Here is a 15,986-nt window from a genome sequence, read left to right as displayed (position 1 = left end):
TAAGGATAATGGAACGTAAAAACCAACATATAGAGAACGGAACGTAACAACAGTGGTGCCAGCCCTCGGAATATTACCAGAAAATCCGAGCAACAAAGTAATCGAATAGAAATATCGATACAATCTTAAATACAAAAGATATTTTATTTATCAATAAATTACATGTTCTGGTACTATTTGTGCCAAAACTAGTACATTTGGTTTATAAAATATCATTATATTTAAGTCTTGAAGACTTTTATCCATAGTAAACCATTTTCTTTTTCTCTTTATTCGATTCACTATAATCGATATTTTTTGAATATTTAAATCTAGTAACACTGAATCTTGCTTGTCAATCTTGTCATAGTAGTTGTTATTTCATTTTCCATTACCTAACCTAATTATTTAATATTTTGAATACCGCTGAAACTGCTGAAGATATAGAACAAATGTGACAAAGGGGAGAACCAGACCCGGTTCCTGTTCCACCTCCCCGGCAGGCTCCCGTCCCACTTCTTCATCAGGAACCTACAGAAGCAGCAGAACAAGAACACCCAAAATCCTGACAATATTTTCTATGAACCATAGGATGATAAATACCTAAGTCAAATATGAGAAGAGCAACTGCGTTCTGCAGTTCGAATCCCGGCGCTGACATGTACCAATGTGTTCTTTGAATTTAATTAAAATGTATACCATCACACTTACAGTGAAGGAAACCTGCATACCTATCTAGATTTAGCATATCTAGATAGCCAGGTGCAGGTACTTACACCCCAACAGAGAATAGAATAGAGTAGGTAATAGGAACATAAAATTCCTAAAGTTGATTCCAGGCAAATTATGTTATGTAAATAAAACAATGATCTTTTTAACAGTATATTTTATTTCATTACATTACTCGCCAAATGCATACCCATATAGTAGAACCTTTACATATAGCATTTCGAAATGGCATAGCAGATCCCTGTTGCGGAATGGCAATTTAAAACTTCAGAAGTTTGATAAGTATAACATTATTCCATGATGAAAGTAGTAGCCTGATCTAGTCGATAATATTAATAAAATCATTATATTTATTATGTACGTTGCACGTCCCGTATTTATTTAAACGTAAACATATAACTTGATATACCTAACATATTATTATCAAATTATTATTCACGTTGTTCGTCTTGTGTTGTTCAAGTGTTGACATGGTGTTGACGTTCAGTGGTTGACATGACACATTTTTTTTATCATTTCAATTTTTCTGCTCTGGTTTGTCAATTTTTATCATTATACTGAGATCCAACCTAGACATTTATGACGTAAATCACAGAGTACTTGGCATAAACATTACTTCACTTGACGTTCCATTCTCCCTGTATTAATGTTTACGTTCCATTACGACTACTTTTTAAACATTATTTTTCTTCATTTTTCTCATTTCGCCCAGCTTCTAAAAATCTAGTAATTTATTTATTTGTGGACCTATACAGTGACTCTCTAAACATGGTACTTTCATTACGGAACCCGTCATTTTCATAGGGGTACCAAACGTCCTTAGAACTCTGCCATTGTCCTTTTGGCAAGAATTCAAAAAAAAAATTAAATATAAAATATCTTAGAAATGGTTAAGTTTCGGACCGTGAACCGTGAGTACGCTGACATGTACTTAATTTATGGCGAAACTAGAAGAGTTTCTGCTAGAGGCGTGGTCTCCCTGAACGCAAGATTGGCCGCAAGACTGTACGCGGAACGGTATCCAAACCGTAGACCGCCGAACCATCAGGTGATTCTACGTTTGGATTCTGCCTACAGAGAGGGCAGAATCCCTGGTATTCAAAATGCTGCAGGAAGACCGCGAACAATCGACGACGACATTGTATTAGAAGAAGTTGAGCAAGACCCATCGACCTCTGTTCGTTTAATTGAAAGAAGAACAGGCATACCAAAATCATCGGTGCAAAGAATTTTAAACAGACACTTGTACCATCCGTACCACATTCAGAAAGTGCAAACACTTATACCAAGTGATAATATCAAAAGAGTGATATTTTGCCGAAGAATGCTGCAAAAAAATGAAGAAGATCCCAACTTCTTTGATTAAGTATTGTGGAGTGACGAGTCGTCGTGTAGAAGGGATGGATATGCCAACCTGCACAATATTCACAGTTGGCAGCTCGCGAATCCACACGAGACCAGAGAAGATAAATCCCAGCACCAATTTAAAATAAATTTGTGGACTGGGATCTTCCAAGGAACTATACTAGGCCCAGTGGAGTTGCCTCCAACCTTAAATGGAGAAAACTATTTGGAATTTTTAGAAAACCAATTACCAATACTCCTAGAAGACTTACCCCTGGAAACAAGAGCTACCATGTGGTTTCAAAATGATGGTTGCCAAGCACATTACGCAGTTCGTGTTCGAGAACACTTAAATCGGACATTCCCTCGAAGATGGATTGGGCGACTGGGGCCGATCTTATGGCCTCCTCGGTCGCCCGATCTAAATCCACTTGACTTTTTTTACTGGGGATGTTTAAAAGACAAAGTGTATGCAAAACCAATAACGAACGAAAGAGAACTGCGGGAAAGAGTTAACACGGCAGCCCAAGAAATCACTGAATTACGTTTAAGAAGATTAAAACGTTCATTTATTAAAAGATGTCGTATGTGCATTCGAGTTGGGGGACGACAGTTCGAACATTTGTTATGATTTTTTTAAAATAAAACTATTAAAAATAAATGTTTTACTTTTATTATCACAACTCCTCAAAATAACTTCAATAAAAAAATAGGATTAGGTACTTATGACAATAATTATGTTGCTGTCTCGCTCATTTTTTACCTGCGCACTCGTCTACAAGCACGAAACACAATAGCCGACTCGTTTCCTATTCATTGTCTATCAAAAGATATTTTTTTCAACAAAAGAATTATTCCTTTTGTTGTTTCATTTTTAACACCCTTACCACTAAAAACAACAACTTTAAATTTTATGCTCAATAAATCCATGAGTATTATACCATTATTATACCATTTCTGAATCTGGAATAATTGTAGAAGTTTTTAAAATAGCTATCTAACTTACTTTGGTATTAAATTTTTTCACGGGAGCTTGTGAAAGTTGAAGTAAAAATTTTGTCAAACTTGAAAGTTGGCATAAATGACATTATTTCTCGGAAGATACATTAGATTTCGGGGTAAATTGACTTTGACCGCATGAAACCATTATTTGAGATACTAGAACTCAATTAAAGCCTATTTTAGGCATGGCAGCATAAAAACTGACAAAAATGGGAATTTTAAAAAAAAAATTAAAATTATCAATAACTTGAAAACTATAAACTTTTTACCTGAATTTTTTTTTATTATCTGATAGAGCTTATGTCAACCAATCTACCATGTCACTCTGGCACGGCCTTTATGGGACACCCTGTAGGAAAGGAGATGAACTGTTCCTATCACAAAAAAAAACTACATCGACGGAAGCATCGGAGCTTTTGGTGCATTTCGCTATCGGAAGAGCAACGGCCGGAGAAAAACTGTGTGTAGTGCAACTGGCACTTGGTTCGAACAAGCCCAATAGACATGATACGTTAATGTATTGTTTTTGGAATCTCAGTTATGAGGAAGCCTAATTTCAGTACAACATTGGCATAACTCACTCTGTATTATCAAGCGGGACAATTGCTGATTGGTACAGCTACTGCAGAGAAACTGTGGTAGTGTACCAACTGGGAAATGAAAAGAAAAAACCAGAAATTGGTGGACCAGGACGTGTGGAACAAATTGATTAGTCCAAGTTTTGAAAAAGAAAATATAACAGAGGAAGAAATGTATACCTCGCGATAGATATCAGCGGGCTACCGCGCGATGTATGCCAATAAACGAGCTTAACTGTGGTCGGTTGTTTACTTTACTACCCGATATCTCAGTCCAGTATTTTTTTTATGAATAAGGGGGATATTCAATAATGTCTGTTTCAGATTTTAGTGGCATAATCTTTTTTTGCTACCCGCAGCTATCAAAGGCTTATGGGCAATAACCATGGTACCCTGATGTTCCAACAGTCAGCGTCTCGGTCAATATCAGAGGTCACATGTGCACTGAACAATCCCACGTTAGAATTTAGAAAGTGGATAATGTTTCCTCAAAATGAAGTAGAGCGGAAAATTTTGAAAAGGAGGTGTTTTCCACCATTAAGATTACACTGTCTTTGTACTTCCATTAAGGTTTCATGTTTTATCTACAATGTAAACAAGTGAATTGTATTTAGCTCCACTCAGCCACCACAGCTCCCTTAAAATAAATGACTATTAACAGATTATTTACAACTGAAGATTTAATTGCATTAGCGCTATTGCATACCATTCATCTGATAATAACTTACATTCTTATTTCTCAGGTTTTTGAAAAATACGGTATACCAGCAATAATTGGTTGCGATGGCACCCATGTGGCCATCATGCGTCCAAAAAATTTTGAAGAGCGATACTTCAACCGCAAGCACTACCATTCCCGGAATGTTATGATTGTAATTATCCATTATTATCCAGTATAAATAACACGAACCATTTGTATATAGGTATTGTTGAAAGGAGTTTGTTACGCTCGCACTCACCTAGCATTGCGCTGACGCCGCATGCCCTCGATACCTCGACATGCGTCGCCCGCGGTCACGAGTATGCTGAATTGCCAAACGTGCTTCGTTCCCCGGAATCACCGCGATTGCGATTACCTAGCTTCACTTCTATACTTGCATTGTTAGAGTCAACTTATAATTAGACTTAAGAATTAATTGTAACTTTTTGGGAATAAATCTCTAAGATAAATTTTGTTTTTTTTTGGTTCTTCCACTGTGGACCAACGTAATTGGCGCAGTCGGTAGGATAAGTCGAGTCAGTGGTTCCAGCATCGATCCCGCCGTCTTATCCGGATCTACGAGTTGGACACGTGGAGGAGTATCCGGACATTGATACGCCCAGAGATACCAAAATGATATTGTGAGTACATCAGAATCGATCTTATGTTTGCTCTCCTTTCTTTTAATCCTAGTTAACTTTTACCTCCAAAATTTTTCACCCACGACAGTCGGGAGCTTCTAGCTCTAAATCAGATATTAGGAATATTAATAGGTCCCAGTCGCAAGACAGGCTCAGGATCTTAGAAGAAGAAGTACCAGTCACTATGGCCAATGCCAATGCAGAAGTTGATAGTGTGTATAAGTCACTACGACTTCTCCCAGAGTTCGACGGTAACACGAACGTCTTAACTCGCTTTATACATTTGTGTGACCAGCTCGTTGCGGCACATATTAAAACAGGCCCAGATTATGAACTGTCTAATCTTTGTCTTATCAACGGAATCTTAAATAAGATTACCGGACCAGCCGCACGCACGATTAATAGCAATGGTATTACCGAAAATTGGGCTAGCATTCGCAGTGCACTTATTAATAATTTTGCAGATCATCGCGTCGAGACCGCACTGTATATGCGGGTTGACTGGTAGAAAATGCTTTTAGCATTAAGTCCACCCTTTGTACACTTATTTATATATTTGTGCAATAAAGGATTAAATAAAAAAAAATAATAAATATATGACCCAAGGTTCAATCACCCCCCATGAATTTTACGAACGCTGTCAGTCTTTTTAGCACTTTAGGGTGGCTTTTATCAAAGTGATAAATGTATTTAACTTGTTATTTAAACACAATTTGAAATTAAATTTCGTAAAACATCTTTTACCACGACTTAAATATGATTAGTAATCTGTTAAACCTAAATGCGGTCAAATGGCTATTTAACTTTACTAAACACATTTATCTACTACGCATGTCATGGCGTCAGTCGCGGCGACCAGCTGACCGACCGGCTGTCAAGAGAACTTTTCCATTTCTAGCATTTTTCTTCAGTGATGTCTAGTTGTTGTCTGTGAGAGATTCAGAGGTCATTGTTCAGAGGTTATGTTGAGGTTATCTAATAAATAATGGATTTGTGGGATATTTTGTTTGATGACGATGATGAAGAATTACTTCTCTATATGAATAGACCTCGCTCATTACGCTATATTGCAGAAAGAACTAACTTATTTGAGACACTACCGGATAAAAATTTTGTTAATAGGAGATTTTGTTTGACAAAACAAACTGTATCGCTATTCTATTCTATTCTATTCTCTGTGTGGGTGTAAGTACCTGCACCTGGCTCTCTCGAGTGGAACCTTTGTGCATATCCCCAAGGTCTAAACTGCCTTCCTAAGCTTGGACCATTTCCCACCACCCTGGTTCACTGCGGGTTGGTGGGTTCACATATCTAGCTGTGCTAGATCTAGATATGCAGGTTTCCTCACGATGTTTTCCTTCACCGTAAGAGCGATGATATACATTGTACTTAAGTTAAAAGAACTCATGGGTACATGTCAGCGCCGGGATTCGAACCCGCATCTCTGGCGTGAGAAGCGGGCGCTTACCCGACTGAGCTACCACCGCTCGCTAAACTGTATCGCTTCTACTACAAGAAATTCAACATCATCTTGAATTTATTTCCACCAGGTAAGTAGCTAAGGTATTGAAATAATAAAGTTATCTGACTACATAATTATCTTATACTTTTATTTATACCTATAATTATTGTTACAGAAATAATGCAGTTACTCCAATGAACCAGTTGTTATGCACACTCCGGTAATATGCAACTGGCAGTCAGTTAATTACTTGTGGAGATGTGATAGGTGTGGAAGAACCAATAGCTTGCAGAATCATTCATAGAGTTACTCATGCAATAGCATTATTGTATAAAATATACATTAAATCTCCTGATACCATTCAGGAACAACGTTTTTTTGCTCTCTATAATGTGGAAGTATGGTTCCAATACATTGCACAATAAATCTTGTTCTTCCGTTGTAAAATTAGGGGCACGAACACGAGAAGAAGCTGCTTGACTATTCATTTTACTTTGAAATCACAACAACAAATAAATACAAACACCACCACGCGGTGAAAGCCGAAAAAGTTTTGTTTTGAAATAAGTAGTGTTATTTTCTCTATGTTTGAAATTGATAGATTGACTCCGTTTTACGCTGAGTCGTTTCGAATGTTCAATAAAAAATATGAAGTCTCTCATTAAAAGATGTGGAACTGAACGTAAATAACAAATCGCAGGATGCTAAACGCATTTAACTAAATAGTAATCAAAAGACCATGGTGAATTATGAAGCTAAACATGTTTAGGATAAAATTGTTTAGTGCATTAAACGAAATTAGCTAAATGAATTTATGTAGTATTTAAATAGAAGTTCGTAACAGCCACCCTAAGGGTGGCTTGCGTGACTTCCTATTTAAAGATATTTTAATTTTAGTTAGCTAAACGTATTTATCTCAATAAACGTATTTATACTAAACACAATTTGTATTGTCTTGCACGGCTCATTTGAAGTTGTAATTTAGCTAAACGTATTTAGCATGTGTTACGTTTCATTCTATGCATATTTTCATCTAAACTTTTAAGTTTTTAAATGTTTACGGAAGAAAAATGCGTGAACAGAAACAAATGCCGTCAAAATTTTACTGACACTGTCACTAAGTGACACTTGACACTACACAAACAATAACAATGCCAAGATCTGTACAACATAAGAATTGAATTGATTTCTCCCTCTTCTGCAACTCCTCTGTCCTCTCCATATCCCCTCTAGTTCTGTTCTCCTATGAAAGCGTTGCGTTAGCATACCTACAGATGTTGGAATTTCATTTCAGTTTGTGATAAAACTCAAAGTAAGTATGAGTGGAAAAAGTGGCTCACCAATATCAAGCAATACCATGAATGAAGGAAAACATCGCGAGGAAACCTACATATCTAGATTAAGCACATCTTGATATGTTAACACACCAACCCTCAGTGGACCAGCGTGGTGGGAAATGGTCCAAGCTTAGGAATTGTAATGGTACTAGGTATAGGTACGACATGCTTCATTGCCGCCGTTTTTGACAGATACAATGCCACTAAACGTATTTAGCGGCGCTAAACAGCCAATTTTTGGTATTTAACTTTGACACTTCGATAAACGTATTTAAGAACAAAATTTTTGCTATGCAAGACGTTAATTGCATTTAACAACATAAATGTGTTTATTTTACCCTTAAACACAATTATCATACGTTACGCAAGCCGCCCTAAAATGACATATATTTCCTTGCATGAAAATGTGGCAACCACTATCGAGGCAAAACGTGACCTCTATAAGAAATTAACTTTACAATCATTCTTGCGCGGGCTAAAAGATCCCCTGGGATCCCGCATTCGCTGTATGCGACCCGAAACAATCGAAATAGCTCTTCAGTTTGTTCAGGAAGAGTCTAATGTCCTTTATTTGCAACAGAGGAGCCAAAATTTTCCTGAAAGGAAGCCACAATCCACAGGAGCAGATAATTCATTTAATCAGGGATTTAAAATTATGCCTAACCAGCCCCCTATGAATGCCATGTCTAAACCATTCATATATAACATGCCGCCGGGACCCTCGCGAGCCCCGCCACAGATGTACCAGCCTAACTGGAAGCCGATGCCTATGCATTTTAATCAAAACCAGGGCCCGACCAGGACTCAGCAGATGTTCGCGGCGCGTCCCCCTAACTATAACCAACAGAATAATTCTTTCCGCACGCAACCGCGAAATCCGCCCACAATTTTACTGGACCCAAGCCGATGAGCGGTGTCAGTCACTTTTCAACTAAACCATTACCACCCACCGGTCACGATTGGCGAAAATTCGGTAATCCACCCCCGAGTAACTATTTTAAAACTCGCGAGATGAACTTTAATGACTGTTATAGTTACAATCAGGAGCAACCTGTATTTTACGACCCTTATTACGATTGCTATTATCATGCAGAGCCTTACGAACCGCAATATCCATCAGACTACGTTCAAGAGTCTATCGAATACACCGAGACCTCCCACGATGAGGCCTCCGAAAATAATGCCACGTACGCTGAAAACGAAGAGGATTTTCGCGTAAATTCCCGATCAGACAAACCAAAATAGAAATAAATTTACAAACCCAACGTCAACTACCCTACATAGAAATAGCTGAGCCACCTCTGAAGCTACTCATAGATACCGGCGCGAACCAGTCATTTATCAGTCCAAAATCTGTCGATACGCATTTTCCACACCTACCCTTAAACTACGACCCCTTCGAAGTAACCAATGTTCACGCCACTACGAAAAATGATTAATCAATAACGATTCCTAGCTTCGATGAATTAAATGACCCGAACGAATTAACTTTATTCGTATATAACTTTCATGACTATTTCGATGGTCTAATCGGCTCAGATCTTCTTACCAGACTCGAATGCAACATCAACTAAAAGACAAAAATCCTCGAAACCCAAAACGCTAAAATACCTATCAAAATGTACGACTCGCGAAACGTGAATTAATACGAAGAAATAATTCCCACGGTTTAGTTTTCTATTGTCTATAGTAGATAATGATGTCAATAGAAGTCACTTCGTACTTCCTCTAATACTTTCATGTGTCGTGTATAAAACTAATTTCAATATAAAATATATTTACACTCCTTTGGAATCCACTGGTTTTTCTTCTAAAACCCAACATATATGACCCTCTTTATTAATATGAATGTGTGCATTATTGTTTTACAGATATGTGATGCAGACCTAAATGTATTGTGCGTTGATGCATCCTTTGGTGGTGCATCCCATGACAGCCATGTGTGGAACCATCACCCGGTGAAAGAACACCTTATAAATCTACAAATAACTGGAGAGAGGGTGGCATTGCTAGGTTGGTATCATTATACTATTTTTAAAAGTCTTGATTCATCAACTATAAAAATGGTATAGTGTGCACACTATCAATTTCCATTGGAACTAATTAAACCTATATTTCAGGTGACTCTGGCTATAATTTCGTTTATCTCAGATAATTCAAATCCATAAATTTGTTAGCAACAGTGAGTCTTAGCCTATGTTAGTAGATAATATCAATCATTAAAAATAGGATATAATATGAATGTCAAAAAAGGAAACATAAAAATACAAATTACAATATGATAAATTAAATTTCATTAAAATAAATAATTATAAAAAATATACAATATTAGGGCACAGGCACGAAAGCTATCAGACATGCAGGCGGATCCACTGGCTCAGGAACGGTGAGTCCCAGCGGTCGGCGATGGTGCTGAGGATGGTGTTGCGAGAGGCACGCAGACGCGCCATCATACTGGCGCAGCGCTTGCGCATCACGGCTTGGAACCCGTCGGCTCTCGCCTCGGCGAACATTGCCGACGCGCTAAAGTGTCTGGGCCTTCGCAACATCATTCTCAGCGCATCATTATATTGAACGCGAAGGGCGCTGTATGCCCTCTGCGTGTATCTGACCCATAGTTATTCACAGAGGGAGTATATGATGACCGCGAGCATATGATGAGCACGAGATAAATCGTGGCAAAATTCTCGAAATTTTGCTGAATCTAAGGGCAGACCACAAGACAAAGCTATTAAAATGGTATGTAAATCATCTACTAGCCAATGTTCTACAGCTATGATACTGAAAAGTGGCTCTATGTTTATCGGATAATGCAGTACGAGCAGTGTTGCCGTCGTTTGTGGTCCCTGCATTTGGCTTTATTACAACGTCAACCAGTAGACCAATTTTTTGTCTAATTTCTATTTGAATAGCCTGTTTTCGCTGCTGTACCATTTGTCCTTCTTGTGAAGACTGCAATATTCGCCATTTTCGTATGATGCCTTTGTAGCCAAGATGCAATAAGAATTCTATAACTCTTATCGATGCATGCATTGGACTAATACCGTGTGTAAAGCTTCCTGCCGTACAGGATGTTCAAAAGCTTTTTTCAAGTCATCAAAACTTGTGGTAGTAAGGGCCACTTGCACCAACATATTGATCTGGGGCCACTTGCAGAAACATATTAAATCTAGATTTAGTGTTAAATCTTGATTTAGTGTCAAATTTTGTATGGACTGACGTTTCTTAAATCGACATTTGACACTAAACTTGATCTTACATCTTTTGTTATTACTAACACGGGAATCATACGGCTCAAGATATGAGAGAAGCTCTTAAAAAAAATAAAAAATGTAATGAGTGTCAGGAAATCTTCCCAAATCACGGGCATTCCCTTTACGACTCTGAGGCGTTACTACCTTAAGACACGGAACTCAAATGACAATGGGCGTTTTGGGACCTATGTCTAATAAAGATGAGTCATACATCGTTGGATAGCTCTTTTCAAGTGAGCAAAAAAATATGACGACGACAAATCCTATAAGTTGTCCATTTTGAAATATATTCGTCGGAAGGAAGTAATTTTCTATGGCATTGCACTCTCTCTCGCCTGATGACAGTTAGGGCGTAATACACGTAAACACGTATTATTTAAATGGGAGAAATTACTTTGAATCATAGACTTAGCCCCTGTTCCACAATGTCTGGTTAGTGGCTACCTGTGAGATAAAATACATGCTATCACTTTCTGTTATTATTTTTTTGACAGTGACAGCATGTATTTTATCTCACAGGTAGCCACTAACCAGACATTGTGGAACAAGGCCTTAGACTAGTATATACTTCAACTGTTTTTATTGACTGAGATAATATACAAATATAATTTATAATGAATGATGATCATTTTGTTATAAAAATAAAAATGAATGTGAAACAATAACAAAAACATTAAAATTACAGAAATACAATATAAAAACTTTCAAGGTACGATTATTCTAATTGGAGAGTAAATCAGGCCTAGCGCTTCCGTTATTCATATTCTGCAAAAAAAAATACCTTTTCAACGACGTATCACTCATTTCTATTGGTGATGGTCCCAGCTTCCATATATTTGTGCCCATCATCATTTAGATGAGACACGATTGACGCCAAATTACACAATCAATATTTTTTTTACGACGGAACAGGAAAACATGTTGAAATATTAATTTAAATACTGTGCATTGTTATTTTACGGGTTGTCTACAAAAGAATGCCGAAGAATTGCATATCAGATGGCACAAATTAATAATTTGAAAATGCCAAATTCGTGGAAGGAAAAAGAAATGGTAGGGAAAGACTGGTTGCTTAGCTTTAGGAAGAGGCATCCGGAACTAACACTAAGAAAACCCGAGCCATGTAGTCTTGCAAGAGCCACGGCGTTCAATCGTACAAATGCCGAAAGAATTTACAGAAATTTAGAAAACCTAATGAAAAGAAACTCGGCGTTTGCAGATGGAACTCGCATATTCAATTTAGACAAGACTTCAACGACGACAGGCCGTAAAAATATAGGCAAAGTCACAAGTGGCGAACGAGGCACTTTAGCCACGACCTGTTGCATTATTAGTGCCAGTGTAGCATTAGTCAGTATTACCACCCGTAATGGTACCTGTAGTGTTCACTATTAAACTGATATAAACAGACACGCAACCGAGATATCGGCTCGCAACAATCGCACACGTCTTTACTCTACCGCGGCCGGTAGGCGACTGCCCCCCGCGCCCCGCGACATGCGTGTGCGATTCTCGAGACGACAGAATGGTCATACACAGATGTAAACACTACAGTACCTATTCCCTCGTTTTTTTATATTTTATGATTAAAAATACACCAACTGGCACCCTTGGACTAGTAACACCCACAGGGTGGATGAATTGTCAGATTTTTCCGGAAGTAATAAAACATTTTATCAAACACACTAAGAGCCAAACCACACGGGCGGCGCGGCTGCGGCGCGGCGCCTGAGCGGCGCCGCTGCGGTTTTCTACATACAAAAATGCATTGTAGCCACATGGCGCCGTGCGGTGTGCTCCGGCGCCGCACCGCGCGCGCATCGGATTCGAGACGAGGCGGGGAGGGGTGTAAGCAGAGCGGTGCCGGAGCGGCGCCGCAGTTGTTTGTTTGCGAAGCATAGGGAAGGACGCATGCTGGATTAAGTACGATCACGTAACCTGTACCTATTAAAATGAGTACCAGTGATGAGGAAAATATTGACATGGACTACCTCATTTCTTTAGTTCAAGAACGGGAAGTACTGTGGGATAAGTTTCATGTGGATTTTAAAAACAATAATTTAAAAGCGAAGGCATGGGCAGATGTTACAAAAAAATTATTTCCAGAATATGATAGCTACGCTCCCGATCGAAAGAACAAAATTGGTGAGTCCTTATTTTTCTTCATACTAGTAACATGACTAAATTTTCTTTAATTGCCACTTCAAAGATCCTGTGCTGCTCATAAAATAGTTTGCAAATTCATTTCTAATGCCATTAGCTGCTGTCAATTCTTCATTTTGGGGTTGGAGAGAGTGAAACTCATCACAAATTATCGCCAATTTATCTTTTAGACGAACACCTTCCCGATCGGCCACAAAATTATGTAGGACACAACATGCTTTTACAATGGCAGTAGCAAAATCATAGGATACTTACGTTCATCGGTCTGTGAAAAATGCGCCATTTGTTTGCCATGATTCCAAAAGCACATTCGACATATCTTCTTGCCCTAAGACGATAATTGAATACCATCTGTATTACATCGAGATTTTTACCACCATAAGGACGCATAACATGTTTGCTTAATCCAAAAGCTTCGTCACCCACTAACACATATGGGATTGGTCTATTAAAACCACATAGTGGCTGGGGATCAGGCAATGGCAGCTTCTCGCAAATCATTAACTCGTACAGTTTTGAGTTTTGAAAAACAGTTGAGGGCGAATTCGTCCAACCATCACGTTACACGAGAATAACTATACCGGAATAAAATTTATACGCGAGTAAATATCTGGGATAAGTACATTTGCATTCTACCAAGTTATACCATGATTAATTGAATGAACGAGGAACGAAAATGTACTGTAACTAAAATAAAAATAGCTGCGTTTTCAAAGCATCCAATAGAAATGACATGCCAACTTAGTTTGAATGGATTATAATAGTATGAAATTGTTTATGATTAAAATATTTTAATCGCTGTTGTTATTCTAAGAATTTGCCTTTTAACGTGGTTTTGTTTATGTTTTGACAGATGTGTTTATATGTCATATGACGGTTTTCTAATCAGCTGATGTGCCGCCGCCATTAAAAATTACTCTCGGATAAAAGCTCGTTATACGGTCAATTTTGGCGGTATAACTTTTTATTCTTGGGATAAGCTACTTATTTTGGTTTCAGGTTTGGTAGAATGCAAAATCTGCTTACTCGCGAGTAACTGGTAGTTTACTCTCGAGTAAAAAGTTACTCGACGTTGGTCGAATCCGCCCTGAATCGCACTCTTTTCCGTATGCGCCAATATCGACAAAAGTAAATTTATAGTTAGAGTCCACAACAGCTAGCAACACCATAGAAAAAAAAGATTTGTAATTAAAAAAGAGGGAGCCACTATTAGCAGGATTACACATGCGTATATGCTTTCCGTCGATGGCCCCGATGCAATGAGGAAAATTTGCTCTGACATCAAAATCAGATGCTATTTTTTGGAATCGGTCTGTTGTCAGTTCAGGGATGTTGTCACGAAGAAGATGTTTCCATATAGCTTCGCATACTCTCAATATCATACATGCAATCGTAGATTTCCCCCGTTTAAATTTGAATTCTAAATCTTGAATCGTATTTCCACTTCCTAGGTACCTGTAAAAAAAAATATTTAAGATTATTAGGACGACTAGTGCAGCGAAACTAGCGCCACCCGTCTATTTGTTCTTTTTCTTTCTGATCACATCATATTTTAAAAATCTAATTCCATAGTGCCCTAGTAAATGACTCATAGTATTTTTCGTATCAATTTCACAATTTTTCCTTTCAAAACCGCCGAGAAAAATTGATTATCGCCAAAAGGATCTCTATAGGACCTTAAAAAAAGACGTGATGAACCTACAAATATACATGTAATATTTGATTTTCATTTCAGGTAATACTGTTGTGAAAAAGTGGAAAAATGTCAAAGACACCTTTTTCAAACATTTAAAAAAAATTAAAGAAGCCTCGAGATCCGGCTCAGCCGCTAAAAAGCTTGCAAAATATCATTATTACAATCAGCTATTATTTTTAACCAAAATAGCACAGAATGCCACGAACGATAGTTTAAACTTAGCTGATGCATCGACCATGGGTTCTACAGATGATGTGCCTGTTCCTGGGCCGTCCCGCTATGTTCCTGTCACCCGAAAGAGAACATTACAATTGGATGATTTTGAAAAAGATACATTAGAAGCATTAAAAGCTCCTAAGGAGAAGGAGAATCGCCACTTGTCCCTTTTTTAAAGGCATACTGCCATCTATAGAAGATTTTACCGAACTTCAGACCCTGACTTTCCAAACAAAAGTTTTACAACTAATCACGGAAATGCGCTATGGACAATCGACTCCACATTCGTCCTTTGCGTTTGAAGAGCAATTATCACACGGGTATCAAACCCGAAATTACCAAAGTACGGGTACGTACAGTTCAATAAACTCAAATTCTGCTGTATTTCAATCTCCAAATCAAGGTTCTGAAGTGTCTCAAAATAGCGAAGAGATTGAATATGACTTTGCAAACATGTAAGTGATAATATTGCCCTGAAGTTGATTTGAAAATCTATTATCATATATAAAACAAAGTCGTGTGTTTTACACCATTTGTACTTAACTCGAATAAAGCAAGTTGAAAAAATAAAAGATTTTCATTACTTACCTCAAAGTGATACCCAACATTTCTATTGGCTCCACTGGATTCCTCATATTAGTATACTGTTTCCGTATATGGGGCTCTAAGGATTGCAATAAACCTTCAAAAGTGGATACGCTCATTCGAAAAAAATTGTAAAACCTCTTTTCGTCTAAAACCAACTCTTGATATTCTTTAAAGAAAAAAAGTCCGTCACTATTCCTCAAGGCTATAAATGGACTGATCCAGTGTTTTCGTATGATTCTACGTCGATTTCTTCGGTGGCGAAGTAATAAGAGCAGCAGCACACGTCTTTCCCGATCC

The 15,986-nt window shown here is 37.9% G+C and overlaps 1 protein-coding gene and 1 long non-coding RNA gene across 2 annotated transcripts; one reads left to right on the top strand and one right to left on the bottom strand.

Moving 5' to 3' along the window:
• The first annotated feature begins 6,388 nt into the window (after positions 1–6,388).
• Positions 6,389–7,292, top strand: LOC125489512. The gene is made up of 2 exons (XR_007267057.1): positions 6,389–6,523; positions 6,611–7,292. It is a non-coding gene; the product is annotated as an uncharacterized LOC125489512 (long non-coding RNA).
• Positions 7,293–12,907: 5,615 nt separating this feature from the next.
• On the bottom strand, positions 12,908–15,123 carry LOC125489514. Its single transcript, XM_048625521.1, is given in 4 exon segments — positions 12,908–13,443; positions 13,445–13,614; positions 14,412–14,706; positions 15,067–15,123. Coding segments are annotated over 4 exon segments (759 nt in total). The 3' UTR covers positions 12,908–13,206.
• Between the last annotated feature and the right edge of the window lie 863 nt (positions 15,124–15,986).

This window comes from Plutella xylostella, chromosome 14, assembly GCF_932276165.1.
Source record: "Plutella xylostella chromosome 14, ilPluXylo3.1, whole genome shotgun sequence".
NCBI lineage: Eukaryota > Metazoa > Arthropoda > Insecta > Lepidoptera > Plutellidae > Plutella > Plutella xylostella.
The sequence above is the reverse complement of the archived record's forward strand: the minus strand, read 5'-3'. Positions and strand labels throughout refer to the sequence as shown.